Here is a 14,891-nt window from a genome sequence, read left to right as displayed (position 1 = left end):
GTTGCACGTGGAGCGTTTCGATCAACGCGAACAATAGAAAGGAAGAAAGACAGAAAGAAAGAAAGAAAAAAGAGGAAACTAAGTACGTGAGGACAACGTGAGCGAAAAAAAAAAACAAAATCCGTGCAAACTTCACCACTCTTCCCCCCTTCCATCCATTCGACGGTGGATTGTATATTCTGAATCGGTAACCGGGTTGTCCGCGAAGAACTGGCGAGACCGTATCGAATGAAAACTCGAGGGTCGAAACACGATCGGAGACACGACGACGTCTTTGGTTCGCAGTTAAACTGAAAACGAAAGGGAAAAGAAACGAAGAAGAGAGAGAAAGACAAAAAAAAACAAAAAACATCTGTAATACCGTTACGGCAATTAAATCAACGATTGGTCTGGATTTCTCGATTATTTCTTCCTTTTTTTTTTTCACTACACCTTCCCCCCCTCCCACCAACTATCTTCGTACTACGTTGCACACTGTGTCACGGCGTTGTCAACGAACGTGACTGACATTACACGTCCCCTGGCCATCCCCCCCCCCTTAACCCCCTCCCAGTTTGTTCTAACGAATCTCTTAATCTCGGCGACGTTGTATCGTTTTCCACGGTTCGCGATTTACTTAATTACGATTAAATATACGACACACGTTACGAGATTAGCAGTAAAAATTATGCGAGAGAGAGAGAGAAAAAAAAAAAAAAAACGTAGAATGCGCCTATCGGTAAAATTGTACTAGAAGATGAGCATCGATTAACACGACGGAAGGAGTTCCTCCTCGACAAGGATACGAAACGTTTTACTATGTAACACTATAGTCTTTGAAATACGCTTTCGAAACAATTTTTTGCCGTTCGCGATTCGCTTTGAATCGGACTGCGCGACGTTTAACGTTAAAAGACACGAGCAATTAATAATAATAATAATAATAATATTAATAGTCATAATAATAATAATAATAATAATAATCTTAACATTAATAATAATAATAACAGTAATCGGTAGTAATAATAATGAATCGTTTAAAATTTGACGACGAGAGGGCGCGCGGCGTGATTCGTTGGCGAATAGTGAAACACGCGACCGATACCGCGCGGCGTTCGCACGCGTCGCAAAAGTCCATCGAGATCAAATAGTTATTTTTTTTCCCCCTATTTGTCGGTTCCTTTCTTTTTTCACCGTTTGTCTCCCGTATTATTTCATTTTCTCCTGTTCGCGTGATGAATTCGAGCGGCTGTAACAAGCGACGAACGCGCTTGCGCGACGATCGAAAAAGCGAGAAAGGTACATACACGTTCGACGAACGATCGGCTACAGAAGCGACCCCTCCCCCTCTCCCCTTTGCCCCTCACCCCACCCCAGAGCTCAGTCCGTTCCTCCGCGGGGGTTACAAACGGATTCGTTTGTACGATCACGCGTACGTACAAGTACATGGGGGCCGGGATCGCGGTTACGGATCCCTCAGGGCCCCGATTCCGGGTAAAGATCGATCGATTCAACTGCGAGGTCTTCTCCTGCTGTCTCGTGTACGCAGAGCTCCATTGTTTTGGCAAACACGGTCTTAGGTCGTCGAGAGAGGCTGTGGCGTAGTCCCGAGCCCCCCCTCGACACACGACGACGCGTTAAGAGCGAACGTGAAACGGTTTCACGCGCGGCGGCGGCGGTGGTGGTGGTGGTGGTGGTGGCGGTGGTTCGCGGTGAACGCGTGCGCGCGTGCGTACACGAGCGCGCGCGCACGCGCACGGAACCTTGAACGATAATTGTTTTAATCTTTTTTTTCCTTTTTTTTTTACGCATTTTCTTATTCTTCATTTTTTCTACCTATATGCGCGCGATCTCATCCCCTCCCCATGTTCGCGTCGAATTACTTATCTGGCAGTATAATAATTGGTGTATAAAATTTTGTTTCCAATGTTTTTTTTTTGTTTACTCGCGCGCCCCTCCCCCACAGGACTGTGCCTCGTCCTTGTATCACCCACTTCCGTAATTTTTTTTTTTGTTTCATTTTGTATTTCGTTTTTCTTTTTTTCGTCATCAGCCTCGTCGGCCCACGATTTAATACCCGATAAAATTTAGAGAAAATATCACAAGTAGCCCTGTTCGACGCAATCTACATATATACGCGTATCTGTCGCGCGTGTGTGTGTGTATACGTGTACGTGTATGCATTTATATATATTCGTTCAACTTTACCCGCCTTGCGTCCTTGCAGGAAGAACATCGGTTGAACCGAATTTCCAAACGTTCGGTCCTTTTCCGTTCGTCCGTACGGAATCCCCGTTTCGTCGCGCGTGCTCGCTCGCGTACCTCGAGAAACAGGGGAACGAGACGCTGATGCGCGCGCATCCGGGGACGCGCACGCGCGGTATCGTGTCGCCGTTTCTTTCTTTTTTTTTTTACTTTTTCCATTTGTGTTTCTTTCTCGGGATCGCGCGCGACGATCCGTACACCTTGTGGGGACCAATGGGAGCGCGATATCGAGGCGCTCGGACGCTCCCACGTCGTCGGACGAAGGAAGACCTATTGCAATGACCTAAGAGTCGGTTCGGGAAACCAGCACATATATCGAGGGGACGGTGCCCGGGTGCCTCTTCTACGTACCGAACCAAAAAGATTTTTCCGTCTGGCGTGACGGGAACGAGGCTTTAACGTGTCTGGCGCCCTCGCGTTTCGTTGGAGACACAGGGAAGAGAGAAGTGTATTCGTGTATGTCAGAAAGAGAGAGAGAGAGAGTTACAGATAGATAGATAGATAGATAGATAGATAGATAGATAAATAGATAGAGAGTGAGTGAGTTACAGATAGAGAGATAGAAAGAGAAAGAAAGCGCAACAGTCTAAGGACGCCTCGCTTCCGCACACGCCGATCAATTATTCGCTAGCTACTAATCGAAAACCCCTTATTTAACGGCTAACGTGGTGACCCTAGCGGAGTTTGCCAAGTGCCGGACGAGCGACGAAGAAATCGTTCAACGATCGGTCAACGATCCGTACATCAAAAATTCTCTAGTTCTTTCCGAGATACCGTCTACCAGTGAGTAGACCACTCGCTCGGTAGACGCGTATTATCTTCTCATTTGCTAAAAACGCGAACATCATCTCGGCCCTTCCAACCGTCCGCCATCCGTCATGGGATTGACGTTTCTCAGCGAAACTCGTGCCCCTTATTGTTTTGTCCACTCACCCCTAACTCTCATCGTGGAGATCCCACGGAAACACGACAATCGGGGGACGCAAACAAGAAGAACACAAGAGGAGGTTGCTTTTTTTTTTTTCTCGTTTTGTTGTCGATGTTGTTGTTGTTGGCTGCTCTGCCGATTACTTGGTACACGGATCGGCGACGGACCCCCCTCCCCTCCCCACCGACGATTCTTCGATTGCGGTGCGAACAGTTGGCGAACGGGGTCCGTTTACTGGAAGATGGTGGACGATAAATAGGGTTAACCCCTCTTCCGCCACGCTATGACCCGGGCGTCGGGTGATCGCGGTCCTCGTCGCGCCTCTCGCGTCGGCGTTACGCGCGAGGCGGCGTTGTCGTCGTCGTCGTCGCGACGTAGACGACAACGATCGAAATTGGCAATTGGCAGTTGGTGAGAAGTGTTTCTTATATATTTTTCTTTCCCGTTTCGTAGATTGTTCATTTTTTTTTCCCTTTTCTTTTGCTCTCTTCTTCCTTTCTTCCCTTCCTTCGTTTTTTTTCTTTTCTTTTCTTTAACGTAGCATTGGCAAACTCTGGGGTCGGCTCGGCGACAATCTCCGCCCGCGGACGTACGAACGGGACGGTCGCTTGGCCTAGTCGCCGAAACGGCTGCAGGCTTTCTTCCACTTGCACTGTGTGCACCATAGGTCGCGGTGCTCCATACCGTAGACCTTGCGGCACTTCTTCGTCTCGCCGCGTATTCGCCGCGGTGAGGATGGCATCTTGCCCGTGGACACCGTCAGCAGTCCCATGTTCTGTTGATACGCCTGGAACGGCCGCGGCGAAAGCTTTATGTGTTTGATCGGTGTACCCTGTTCACGAGCAACAGATCGGATCGTACAGATTAATAGGTGAACCCTCGCGGTGTCCGCGAGAAGGTGGACCGTCACGTGCCCCGATTTTAACGAAGCTTTCGGTAGCGTAGGAGTTTATTCGACTTTGTGCAACGTTGGATAATTTGGTGATATTCTAACGCGGAGTAAGCTACCATTTTTATCGACAAAATGATCAAAATGTTCGCGTTACTTTCAAATGAAACGCCATTTGGTTGAATCGAACGCAAGGAGATCAAGTTTTATTTTTAGACAATTCAGAAATGGAATCGGTGACCGAGTATGGCCGCCAACTGCAGCAGGTACTGTTGGCGCCTGAGAAGAATGCGTGAGGGGTCCCCATTAATTTTTCCCGCGCGAAGAAAAAGTCACCGAAACGCCCTTTCGTAGTGGAAGGCCTTTCTGGTGACGTTTTCTCACATTGAAGGAATTAATAGACCCTAGTGGCATTCTTCTCGAGCGCCAATAATACGTTCGACTCGACCGTTCGTTCGAGCTAAATGGTAGCTTAATGTCTAGACTCTTGTTTCTCGCACTCTGGATTTACACAGAGGATAGGAATTTCTAATCGTTGTACGTGGTCTTAACCTAACTTTTACTGTGCTTTGTCTCCAATATCGGTACATTTTCGTCAGGATTATCATATCTCTACGAGAGTATCATCGATGGATCGGCGAGATTCTCCCGATGAAAACGAGTCCAAACACGACTGTACTCGGACCATTTTCGTTTACAGGTTGCGGGAATTTTTTTTCAAATTTTCAAATTTCGTAATTTGAAAAGTGGTCCGAACAAGGTCGTGTTTGGGCTCATTTTCATCGGGAGAACATCGCCGATCCGATGGTAACGTGCTCGAGAAGATACAACGACGAATAGAACGATTTCAATGTTCAACCACCAGAGACACGTTTACCATCGAGTGCTCGAGCGATCGTGAAACGTGTGTGAAATTATTTTGTCGATTCCTCCTTCGTCTACCTACGTTTCGATAAAATCGGTGCGTAACGTTTCTTGCGGTCCCCTCGTTTGGCCTACTGTTATATTTGTTACGTACCGGCGATTGTGAAATAGCGAACACGGTGTTCCGTTCTCTGATCCCCACCAGCATGTTCTCGGCGTTGTTCGTCGCCGGGGTCGCCTCCAGACGAAGCTGCTTCTGGTACTCAGGATCCTCGTGGGGCGGTCTGGCCATGTCTCTGTGCGACATCGTCGGAGGCGAGCTCATGTGATCCACGGCCACTTCTTGATAATAGAACTCCTCCTCGTGATCGGACATGTCGTCGTCCTCCTCGTTATCGTAGCCCCGCGACTTTTTCGGCCTGCAAAAGAACGCACGCGATTGTCGGTTACAATTGCGCAGTCCCGGGGGCCACCGGTTTGCCTATCGCGATAAAAAAGAAAAAAAAAGAAACCACCGTGTGCGCGCAACGTGGAAAAACAAAACCCGTCTCGATAGTTTTTGTTTACGAAACAATGTACGGAAACTCGATACTCACCGACGCGAATTTATCTTATCGAAAGGGGGGTAACGATGGCGGTGGGGGTGGGTGGGGGCGGGGGGAGGCCCCGGTTCAAGGTTAATCGTTGCACGGCCTCGTAACCGGTCACGATACCGCGGCGCGGGGATTTTCATGAGACTTGTTGCGTCTTACGTACTTACCCCAAGTGTGATTGGCGCACGTGCTCCTCGATGTGCGCGACGGTCGCTTTGATCTCCAGGCAACCTGGCCAAGTGCATTTGAACACCACCGCCGCATTTGCCTGAAACCAGAAGTGTCGAGAGCGTGATTCATGGATCGAGCGAAGCGAACGGTTAACGATTGCGTCAGGTCGTGTGGCGGGTCGATGCACGGGAGATTCTCAAAGGGGGAGAGTGGGTGAGCGGTAGTGGGGCGGTCAAAGGAGGGAAGAACGCGCAGCGGTCTTTTTCTCGGTAGACGCAAAAAGCGGATTTCGTTCGAGACGACGTTCGTCGTTCCCCTTCGAGGGAGAATGGGTCTCTCGAATTCCATTGTGGCGAACGATTTCGCCGAATATTTCAGGCGTCCAACGACGTGGGCATTTTACGGTCCGTCGGTGAACGCGGCGTACCGTGAATCGTACGTATACGTAGGCAGGCAGGCGGGCAGGCAAGCAAGCAGGCAGGCGGGCAGGCACGTTCCAGCCGACGTCGTCGGGTCCTCTGCGGGCGCGAGGGAAAATCGATGCGCGGCAGCGGTGCGCGCACGTTTCTTTGTTTATATCGGCCGGCACAGGACCGAGAGGTGCCGGTCGCGGTGGCACGATCACGTGCTATTGATCCAGAAACGATACGACACTCTCGGGCCACGCGGTCGCCCGCGATCGTGCTTTTAACGCTTTACGGCTCCCCCGTCTGTCGCGCGCAACAGACTGCCAGCTGGTCCGACTTATTTCGGAGCGACGCGCACCGAGACCTCGCTGCGCCGCAACCGACCCGGCTACGATCATTTCGGAAGAAATAAAAATTCCACGCGATATTCACCGCGCTCGGACCCACCGTCTGTCGTCGCGATTTATTTTTACAGATAACGAAACACAACGACGTAGCGACGATCTTTGAAAACGAGGTTACAACGACACTGATCCGTTGGACGGAGTTTTCTCGCTCGTTCGTTTCGACGTCGAGGAAAAATGACATTGTACTAAAATTAATTAAATTCTCCCCTCCCCTCCCTCCTTCGGGAACCATAACTTTGTTCGTAACGAAGAAAAGTTGACACCGATACTCATCCGCGATATTTATGGAAAAACGACGAATAAAACGTACAGCGAAATATTTCATTCTCTCGACTTCTAATTTTTAATTAACGAGCAGATGTGTATCTTTTATCCGTTGCTCGGTGTTCTTATCTAGATGGAATTTTTCTAGCTGTATTACACCTCGTGTTGTATCACGAGGAATTTAATTATGAACATTTATTTGCTACTTTGACTGGGTAAACGTAACAGTATGCGTCAGGATCGTTAAAGAGGATAATGTGCCGGGTTCTGCAAGGATTCTTGCGAATTCGGCAATATTAGTAGCGGTACTACGTCGATGAAAATGTAATTTGCCTCGATTTTTGTATACTTTGAAACTTTCCATCCGTTAAATTACACTCTTGTACGAGTTCGAATGAATTTTTATGTATCGACGACTACGAAGCGTGGAAAGTTCAATCGTATTTAAAAAAACAGCTTTTGAATCAAGAACGATAAAAATCTCCGTTGAAATTAATTTCGAAGTACACGTTTCCTACCGAAAATACGTACTCGCGTAGAAACGTCCCAATAGCGGAGATGACATTGTAACGAGACGCGGGAGTGACAAATTAGCAATATGCAACCTCATCGTGCAACAATGCACTCGGTCGTTTGAATCGAGCAACGATAAGAGAACGTGGCTTCGCTTCTCGAGTAAGGTAACCTCTCAAGGACTCGGCTCTTGTATGCCACGGGGATACACGTGTAAAGAAGCCTCCTAAACAATAAAATTATTGTAGTCGTAAATTGTCCCCGGTAACAAGCCACGGGTACACAATAGGCCCGGCGAGATGCAATTGAGATGAAATAACTTCTTTACCGATCCGAAGTAAAATATGTGACGTAAGATTTTATCGTCCCGGGGAACATCGTAGAACTGGTAGCGAGGAGCAGGAGATTAACTGATAGCGTACTTTGTACATACTACCACTGACACATATTAACAGACCATTGTACGATCGAGGTCCTTTGCGCGCCACAATTATCGCTGCATGGACCGATTCACGGTTCCTTTCCCCCTCCACGCGCGAATATTAATTTAATTTTGCGCGGAATTATCCACCGATATCGACTGCCACGGAGAAGTCCAACAAACGACCCATTAGACTTGAAAATTAATCGTAATCCTATTTCCTCAAGTATTAGGAAGAATTATTTACGTAATATTCACGTGACCTTCGGCAAACCTTAAAAAAAATACATATACGTATTACCGGACTGTTGTTATTCAATAAACCAGTTTAAAAATATATATATATATATCGATACACCGTATTATTGTATCCTGTTAATATTGCACACAATGGATAAGCTTCTACGATAATTGGTTAATAAAGTACCGTACCCCTGGTGATCAAAGTTGTCGATTTCGAAACGGATCATTTCTCGCTGTTAGAGGAATCGATATCGTTACGAATACCGGGAAAATACGGTCCCGCAGCGTGACGCGATCTCGAAACTCCTCTCTCAGTCGACGCGATGAGTCACGAAAAAAATCCATCTAACGGAGATAATTGAGTAATTTTTCATATTATTACGCGTAAGAGGAAAAGAGTTGTTGGGCGAAATGTTGTTTGCTTGTTCAAGGACCTTTCTGCCCGTGACATCACCTCTGAAACGGTACACGCGCGGGGCAGCGGCGTGCACAGCGTAGCATAGGCATTGCCGAGGTCACAGACCTTCTATGCCGGTTGGCAGGCAATGCTCTCTCCCTTTGCTTTGGCTTGCCGTTGCTTTTGCCTCGTACCGAAGAAGTCAGCGCGCGCTCGCGACCCTTTCCCCTTTTGCGCAGCGACTTTCAGTCACATTCGGTTACGTGCGTCGTTGATCGTAGATCGAGATATTACACGTACCGTGAACGCATCGTGTACCCGCATAAACGATCGCGGCGACACGGAACTTTCTAAAATGTCTTCTGGATCGATCGGGCCGAGAGCAATTTCATTAAAGAAGAAACCGAAAGAAACGAGCAAACCACCGTCCGGGATCGGTGTGTGCACGTGCGAACCGCCCTGTGTGTGTGTACGTACGGCGGTGTACACCGTCCGTTGTGTTAACAGGTTGCATCGAGCTCGCGGGCGCGCACGATACAACGCCGACCGATGTAATTGGTCACGGTCCGTTCCATTGGCAAGATTCTAAAAAAGGAACACACCGCGACCAGAAGAAAGAGAGATGTAAATCTCTCGAGGAGAGGACGATCTCGTGCGGTCTCTCGAGCCAGCAGCAGGGATGAGTAAGCAAGCGGACAGGGTTGCCGAGTGCTAGGAGGTTCTCTGATCCGTGGGTGCTTCTCTCGCGCGCGCGGTATACGATGTTGCCGGTAGTATGGACAGCTAGACAGGGATGCACGGCGCGTGGTCTCTTGATCGGTACACGCCGGGGCCATCTACCCTAGCGGCAGCCTCGTTTACGCGACCGCTCTATCCTCCGTCCTTCCCTTCTTTACCCGTCGCACGACGAACGACGAGACCGTGCACGCCCTCTGGAATCTATCTCCAGTCGAAGTCACGCACATCTTCGTTCGTTTCGGCCGCAGCCTCGAATCGCTTATAATTAGACCGTGCATGCGATCATCCGCGCCGCGAGAGAACTGACCCGTTCTCTACGAATGGAAATTCCAAGCAAGGTCTCCTCGCTGCTCGGATCGTCTGTTTCGCTCGCATCGCGACTTACCGTGTACACGCCCCGCGCGCACCGTAGAACGAACGTGGCTGTGCACCGCGGGACGGCAGCGAATCGAGCATTCACCGTTGAGGTGAATGTAACGAGTGCGACGAGACACGGACACGGACACGGACACGGACACGAAAATCGATCCCAAACTACTTGCACCGCAACAACTTGCTTTCCACGCGGCTCTCGCTTTCTCCCCGCGTCACTCGCCGCGCTCGTTTCCTCGGAAACAACTGTCGGTTACTTCTTTTTCAATCTTTCGCGCATGCGCGATTCCGGCTGCATTATGCATTTTCCCCCCCCTCCGCGTCGCTCGATCCGTAATTTAGTTTCGATTCTCGTGGCAACCAAGTCCCATCGTCCCCTCCCGTGCATCTCTAACCTCAATTTTATGTAAAAAATGCGACGCAAACCGTTCCAAGGTAACGCTACCTCTCTTGCCTCGGTGGTATTCTTCGCCCGTATCGTCGCTTACCGTCCACTTGACGTGTATATCTGCATACGTTCCTTGACGTCATGCTAATTCGATGTCAATTCCCATTTTGGGATCACGTCGTCACTGTACACGCCGATAGCTTTCACGAGCGTCGGATGTATCGCGGGCGCGCGGGACGGAGGGAGAAAGAGAGGATCGTATGGAGGAGGCGAACAGCGAAGAAAGAAAGAGAGAGGACTCGGCCGTAAGAAGTGGGGAGGCGAGGGTAACGCCCGGGAAACCAAAACAAACCAGGCTTCTGTGTGTTGGCGCGTCGATCCGTGGCGTGTGGTGAGGGTCGGACGTTGACCCTTCTGAACACACGAATGCCTTACGCACGAACACGGAGTATACGGGGTGGCGAGAGAAAAATCCATGGGTTTGTTATGGGGGATATCTCGTGGGCGAAGCCGAGCGCGCGACGTTTCACGGGAGTACGGCCACGGGTGGATTAGAAAGTTTTAGAGCAACAGCACCGGAACGATAAGACGCGGTAATAGGTGGCCTCGTAAAGCAACGAAATGACGCATCGAAAGATCTAAAATTATTCGTACAATATTCGCTACTTCTGGTATTTTGTTTACAAAAGTATGCGGAAATAAAATATTTCCGTTGACGCATTCGCGTGCGTTGTTTCGCGTTTCGAAGTTGCGTAGTACATCGGGTGCCGTGTACTCGAATAGCTCCGAGGGTTACTATTATTTTCAAAACCGCGTTTAGAGTAGTATCGTGATAATACGCGGCGGTAAACAGTGTCGTAAAAGTTGTCGTGAATTCTGCCATTGTTTAGCGCCGTTAATGCGTAGAAATCCAAGCGTTGAAAAATGCAGGGGCACAGAAACACGCTGGAACGCGCGATTCGGCGCAATTTCCAAGCAAGAACGGGGGGTCGACGACACGGGGGAACAGAGAAAGAGAATCGTTTCAAACACACGTAAGAGGAGGGAGGTGAGCATTGAACATCCGTGAGTCACGAAGAAACTGCGCCAGGATAATTCAACTGTTTTCGGTTTGCGGTCGATCGTCACGGAACAACGTATCGAACAAAGGCGCTCGAGATAGATACAAATTCTCAGCAACGCTTTCTTACCCGATTACCAAAATTCTGTGTCGCTCGTCGAGTGTTGCCCTTGGTTCAAAAAGTATACGATGAATCTCGATTTACCGGCATGATCGCCGCCATAATGAAGGTCAGCGCCGCCAACGACGACGTTGCGAAACGACGGTTGCTTGGCCCCGCGAGGGGAACGAAGAGCGACTGAGCGGGGAATAAGGACGGAGCGAACGACTCAAGAGCAAGAGCGCGGAGGGGGGGAAGAGTCGCGCATGCGCCGTCGCGTTGTTTACGTCTCCGAGCGGCGTGCGTCTTTAGCGGCGTCTGCACGAAACGACAGAGGACGCTAGTTCACCGAACCGGCGACAAATGAAACGTGATGTGTTTTCTCGACCGAATGTGTCGCCGGTACCGGGCAATCAAGCGGGCCAGCACAGAGAGGAAATAATAAGCGAACGCGAAAGACAGAAGATAGGATAAAGGCGCGATACACCAAACGCATATTGCCGGTCATTCGCTCCCCACGGCTTATCATCTTATCGTTGACTTTGACTTTGACTCGGAGTACGTTCCATCGGCAGTAATAAAAACCGACCGGTTACCTTGTCCGTTCTTCCGCGATAAAAAGGTACGCGCATATACGGGGTGTATCGTTGTTACCGATCGTAATTCCTATACGAAAATCTAACGCAATCGATTCCACAAACTTGTTTACGATCAACACTCCCGTATCGCGTCATCTTTTTAACTGTAAATAAGCATCGCTAACACGTAAATAAAAATCTCAAGCAAATGCACCACTACGACGAATCGATCTTACGCGTAGCGATAAACGGATACTGTTACTCGCGAAAAACATTACCCAGAAGATGAATCACAGAAATGTCTGGAACTCGGAAGCAAGGTCAAGCAGGATGTGTGTTTACACGAACTTCTCCTTTTATCCTTTCGGTATGCAAAAAATTCAACCCTGCACTTGCGCCCGTTAATAGCCCGTGTGTGTTTTCTTTTCCCTCGCGCTGAATCCAAGAATTCGAGAAGAAAACACGAGGCTGATTAATAATGGCCGATACTACTTCAAGCGTTGGTAGCGGTATACATACGTCCGTGTGTTCGTTTTTCACACGTCTATGGGAACCGTCGCGCATTAGCATAATAACTTGTGATTCTACTTTCAAACGGGCATTAATTATGCTTCTCGTTATCCGAATTTAATGCGTGGTTGCACTTTCGTACCGTCACGATTCTTCGATTGTTCGATGGAGGGGAAAAATGAGAATATATTGCGATGCGTGTAAAGTTAATTATTTTCCTCGGCCGTGATGCGCTGATAGATAATTAGACGAGCATCCACTCGAACGATTTTATCGCTCAATATGATATTCATTATGATAAAAGCTCGAACATACAAGTCGGACATTCGATAAGTATAATTAAATACGATTAAAAATTATTTTCCGATTTAAAGAATATTACATTTAATATTCGGTTATTTTGTTTCTTCGTTTCGCTCGAATACTCGGAGAATTCTGTTGCTGAATCATTTAACTCGCGGAACGAAAGAAATTTTCTAATAAAATAATTTCCATAATTGCCACTATCATTGCCACAATTGTCCCACAATAGAATAATAAACTGTCTTTTACGATTCGGTATAATTGATCGGTTGGTTCGTTTCTGTTTACTCTGGACACACTAAACACTTTTGCTTGTTAAACAAAATATTTTAGAATTCCAAAAAAAAAAAAATTATAATTGTAGATACCAATGGGGGAACCCAGGTGACTCAACAATTAAATTGATCTTGCAAAACGTCAGAGGAAAGTAACGAGACTTTCCCTTTTCATTCTTCCCCCCCCACTTTTTCAAACAGTCGAGGACAATTGATAATATTAATCACTTTAAAGAGACATATGCGACCATTGACCTACCCAAGTGCCTCAAGAGTGATCGCACCGGTGACTCCACAGTTATAAATCTACACATTAGCGTAATACTTATGCAATATTATTGTAATAAAGTCCTGGTTAAGTAAACTACGTGTTTCGTAATATTACACCAACTAGTTCTACAATAATATTCCGTACGTGACAGACACTCATACCTCAACACCCACGTCTTGAGAGTTCTCCAGAATTCTCTTTAGAGTTCGAAAAAGTTCTCTCCAATGCACTCTCTTGATTACACTCCGAGTGTTCTATAAAGTTCTCTTTACAGTTCCATAGAGTTCTCTTTTGAATTCTATAGAGTTCTTTTTACAGTTTCATAGAGTTCTCTCTCTTGAGTTCTCTTTACAGCTCCATGGTGTTCTCTCTCTATCGAGTACTATAGAGTTCTCTTTAAAGTTCCATGGAGTTCTCTCTCTATCGAGTTCTCTAGAGTTCTCTAGAATTCTCTTTTCAGTTCCATGGAGTTCCCTCTCTCTTAAGTTCTGCAGAGTCCTCTTTACAGTTCCATAGAGTTCTCTTTCTCTCAAGTTCTGTAGAGTTCTCTCTCCATCCAGTTCTCTAGAATTCTCTTTACAGTTCCATAGAGTTCTCTCTCTATCGAGTTCTCCAGAGTTCTCTTTACAGTTCCATGGAGTTCCCTCTCTCTTGAGTTCTGTAGAGTCCTCTTTACAGTTCCATGGAGTTCTCTCTCTATCAAGTTCTCTAGAATTCTCTCTCTATCAAGTTCTCTAGAGTTCTCTCTCTATCCAGTTCTCTAGAGTTCTCTTTAAAGTTCCCTGGAGTTCTCTCTCTCTCTCTCTCTCTCTCTCTCTCTCTCTCTCATTCTCTAGAGTTCTCTTTACAGTTCCATGGAGTTCTCTCCCGCTCTCTCCATTCTCAAGAGTTCTCTGTACACTTCTACGCAAGAATTCTCAAGAGTTCCGCGGAGTCGTTAAATTCGCGAGGCTGTAAACCGACAGCCGCGTAATAAAGACGTTTCAACAAGAATAATTTTCGGCTAACGATGTATAACTCTTTTTACCGATGTTCCCGCGGGCCACGTTCCTCGCAATTACGCGCATCCGGGCACCAGTTTTGTCAAGCGACAATCCGGACTTTTGCCAGGAGATAAGAACAGCCGAAACCGGTAAGTACCGTTACGAGTAGCAAATACGGTTTTTGGTGACGCGAGCCCGTCGTAATTCATTTTTAATTGCTCCGATGGCGGGACAACAACGGGCCGAATGCGTGCTCGTCAACAACCCATTCGCGTTTGCTCGGTCACGTATGAAAATTTTTGTGCCTCCTCTGTACGCAGACTGAATTGTAGCAAGCCAACGCGCATACATTACGCTTTTAAGGTGGCTGTCACAGCCTGACAAGCGACGAGTTGTTACCGTTCACTGATTCTCAAACGTGCGAGCGAGCGAACGAACGAACGAACGAGCGAGCGAGCGAGCGATTGTACGCCGACGTATCGAATAAGGACGCTTTTCAAGGCCAGTCCCGGTTGTGCAAAGAGAGAAATATTTATTCGAGTTCTTATCGTGAGAGAGGCTCACTTGTTATTGCCAAACTGGATGGCAATGCTCGCCGTCTGCGTCTGCTATCGGACGAGGAAGGTTCAACATCCAATCTAAGGTCGCGCCACGTTCGTTCCGCGATTGAAAATTTGATCGATGTTGCTCTCGTCGGGTTGTAAACTAAGTTCTCGTGTTTTTTTTTTTTTTTGTTTCGTTCAGCCGCGCCACTCGACACCTCGACGATGGAGTATTTTATGCGCGACTTCGAACTCGTAGAACTGTTTCGAATTTCACGCTGAGTTTCTACGGTGAAGAAGTGGGAACGGAAAATGAACTTTGGAGCGAAGCTTATGGGAGAACTGTAACGGGAACTCTACGGGACTCGAGGGGGAACTTTGTGGAATTCTAGAGAGAATTCGACTAGATTTTGAACTTGAGAGAGAACTC

General features: G+C 47.7%; 1 protein-coding gene across 6 annotated transcripts in view; it reads right to left on the bottom strand.

The window, feature by feature from the left end:
* Nucleotides 1-1,348: 1,348 nt before the first annotated feature.
* Glut4ef (Glucose transporter 4 enhancer factor) overlaps nt 1,349-14,891 on the bottom strand; it is a 171,201-nt gene continuing 157,658 nt past the window's right edge. For all 6 annotated transcript variants that reach the window (XM_076304330.1, XM_076304335.1, XM_076304332.1 and 3 more), the window contains 3 exons: nt 5,686-5,786; nt 5,080-5,344; nt 1,349-4,004 (listed from right to left, as the gene is read on the bottom strand). In XM_076304330.1, the coding sequence (XP_076160445.1) occupies nt 3,786-4,004; nt 5,080-5,344; nt 5,686-5,786 (585 nt within the window). In that variant the 3' untranslated portion in view covers nt 1,349-3,785. The remainder of the gene's footprint in view (nt 4,005-5,079; nt 5,345-5,685; nt 5,787-14,891) is intronic.

This window comes from Ptiloglossa arizonensis, chromosome 2 (genome assembly GCF_051014685.1).
Source record: "Ptiloglossa arizonensis isolate GNS036 chromosome 2, iyPtiAriz1_principal, whole genome shotgun sequence".
NCBI classification, from domain to species: domain Eukaryota; kingdom Metazoa; phylum Arthropoda; class Insecta; order Hymenoptera; family Colletidae; genus Ptiloglossa; species Ptiloglossa arizonensis.
Note: the sequence above shows the minus strand (reverse complement) of the source record. Positions and strands in the feature narration are given on the sequence as shown.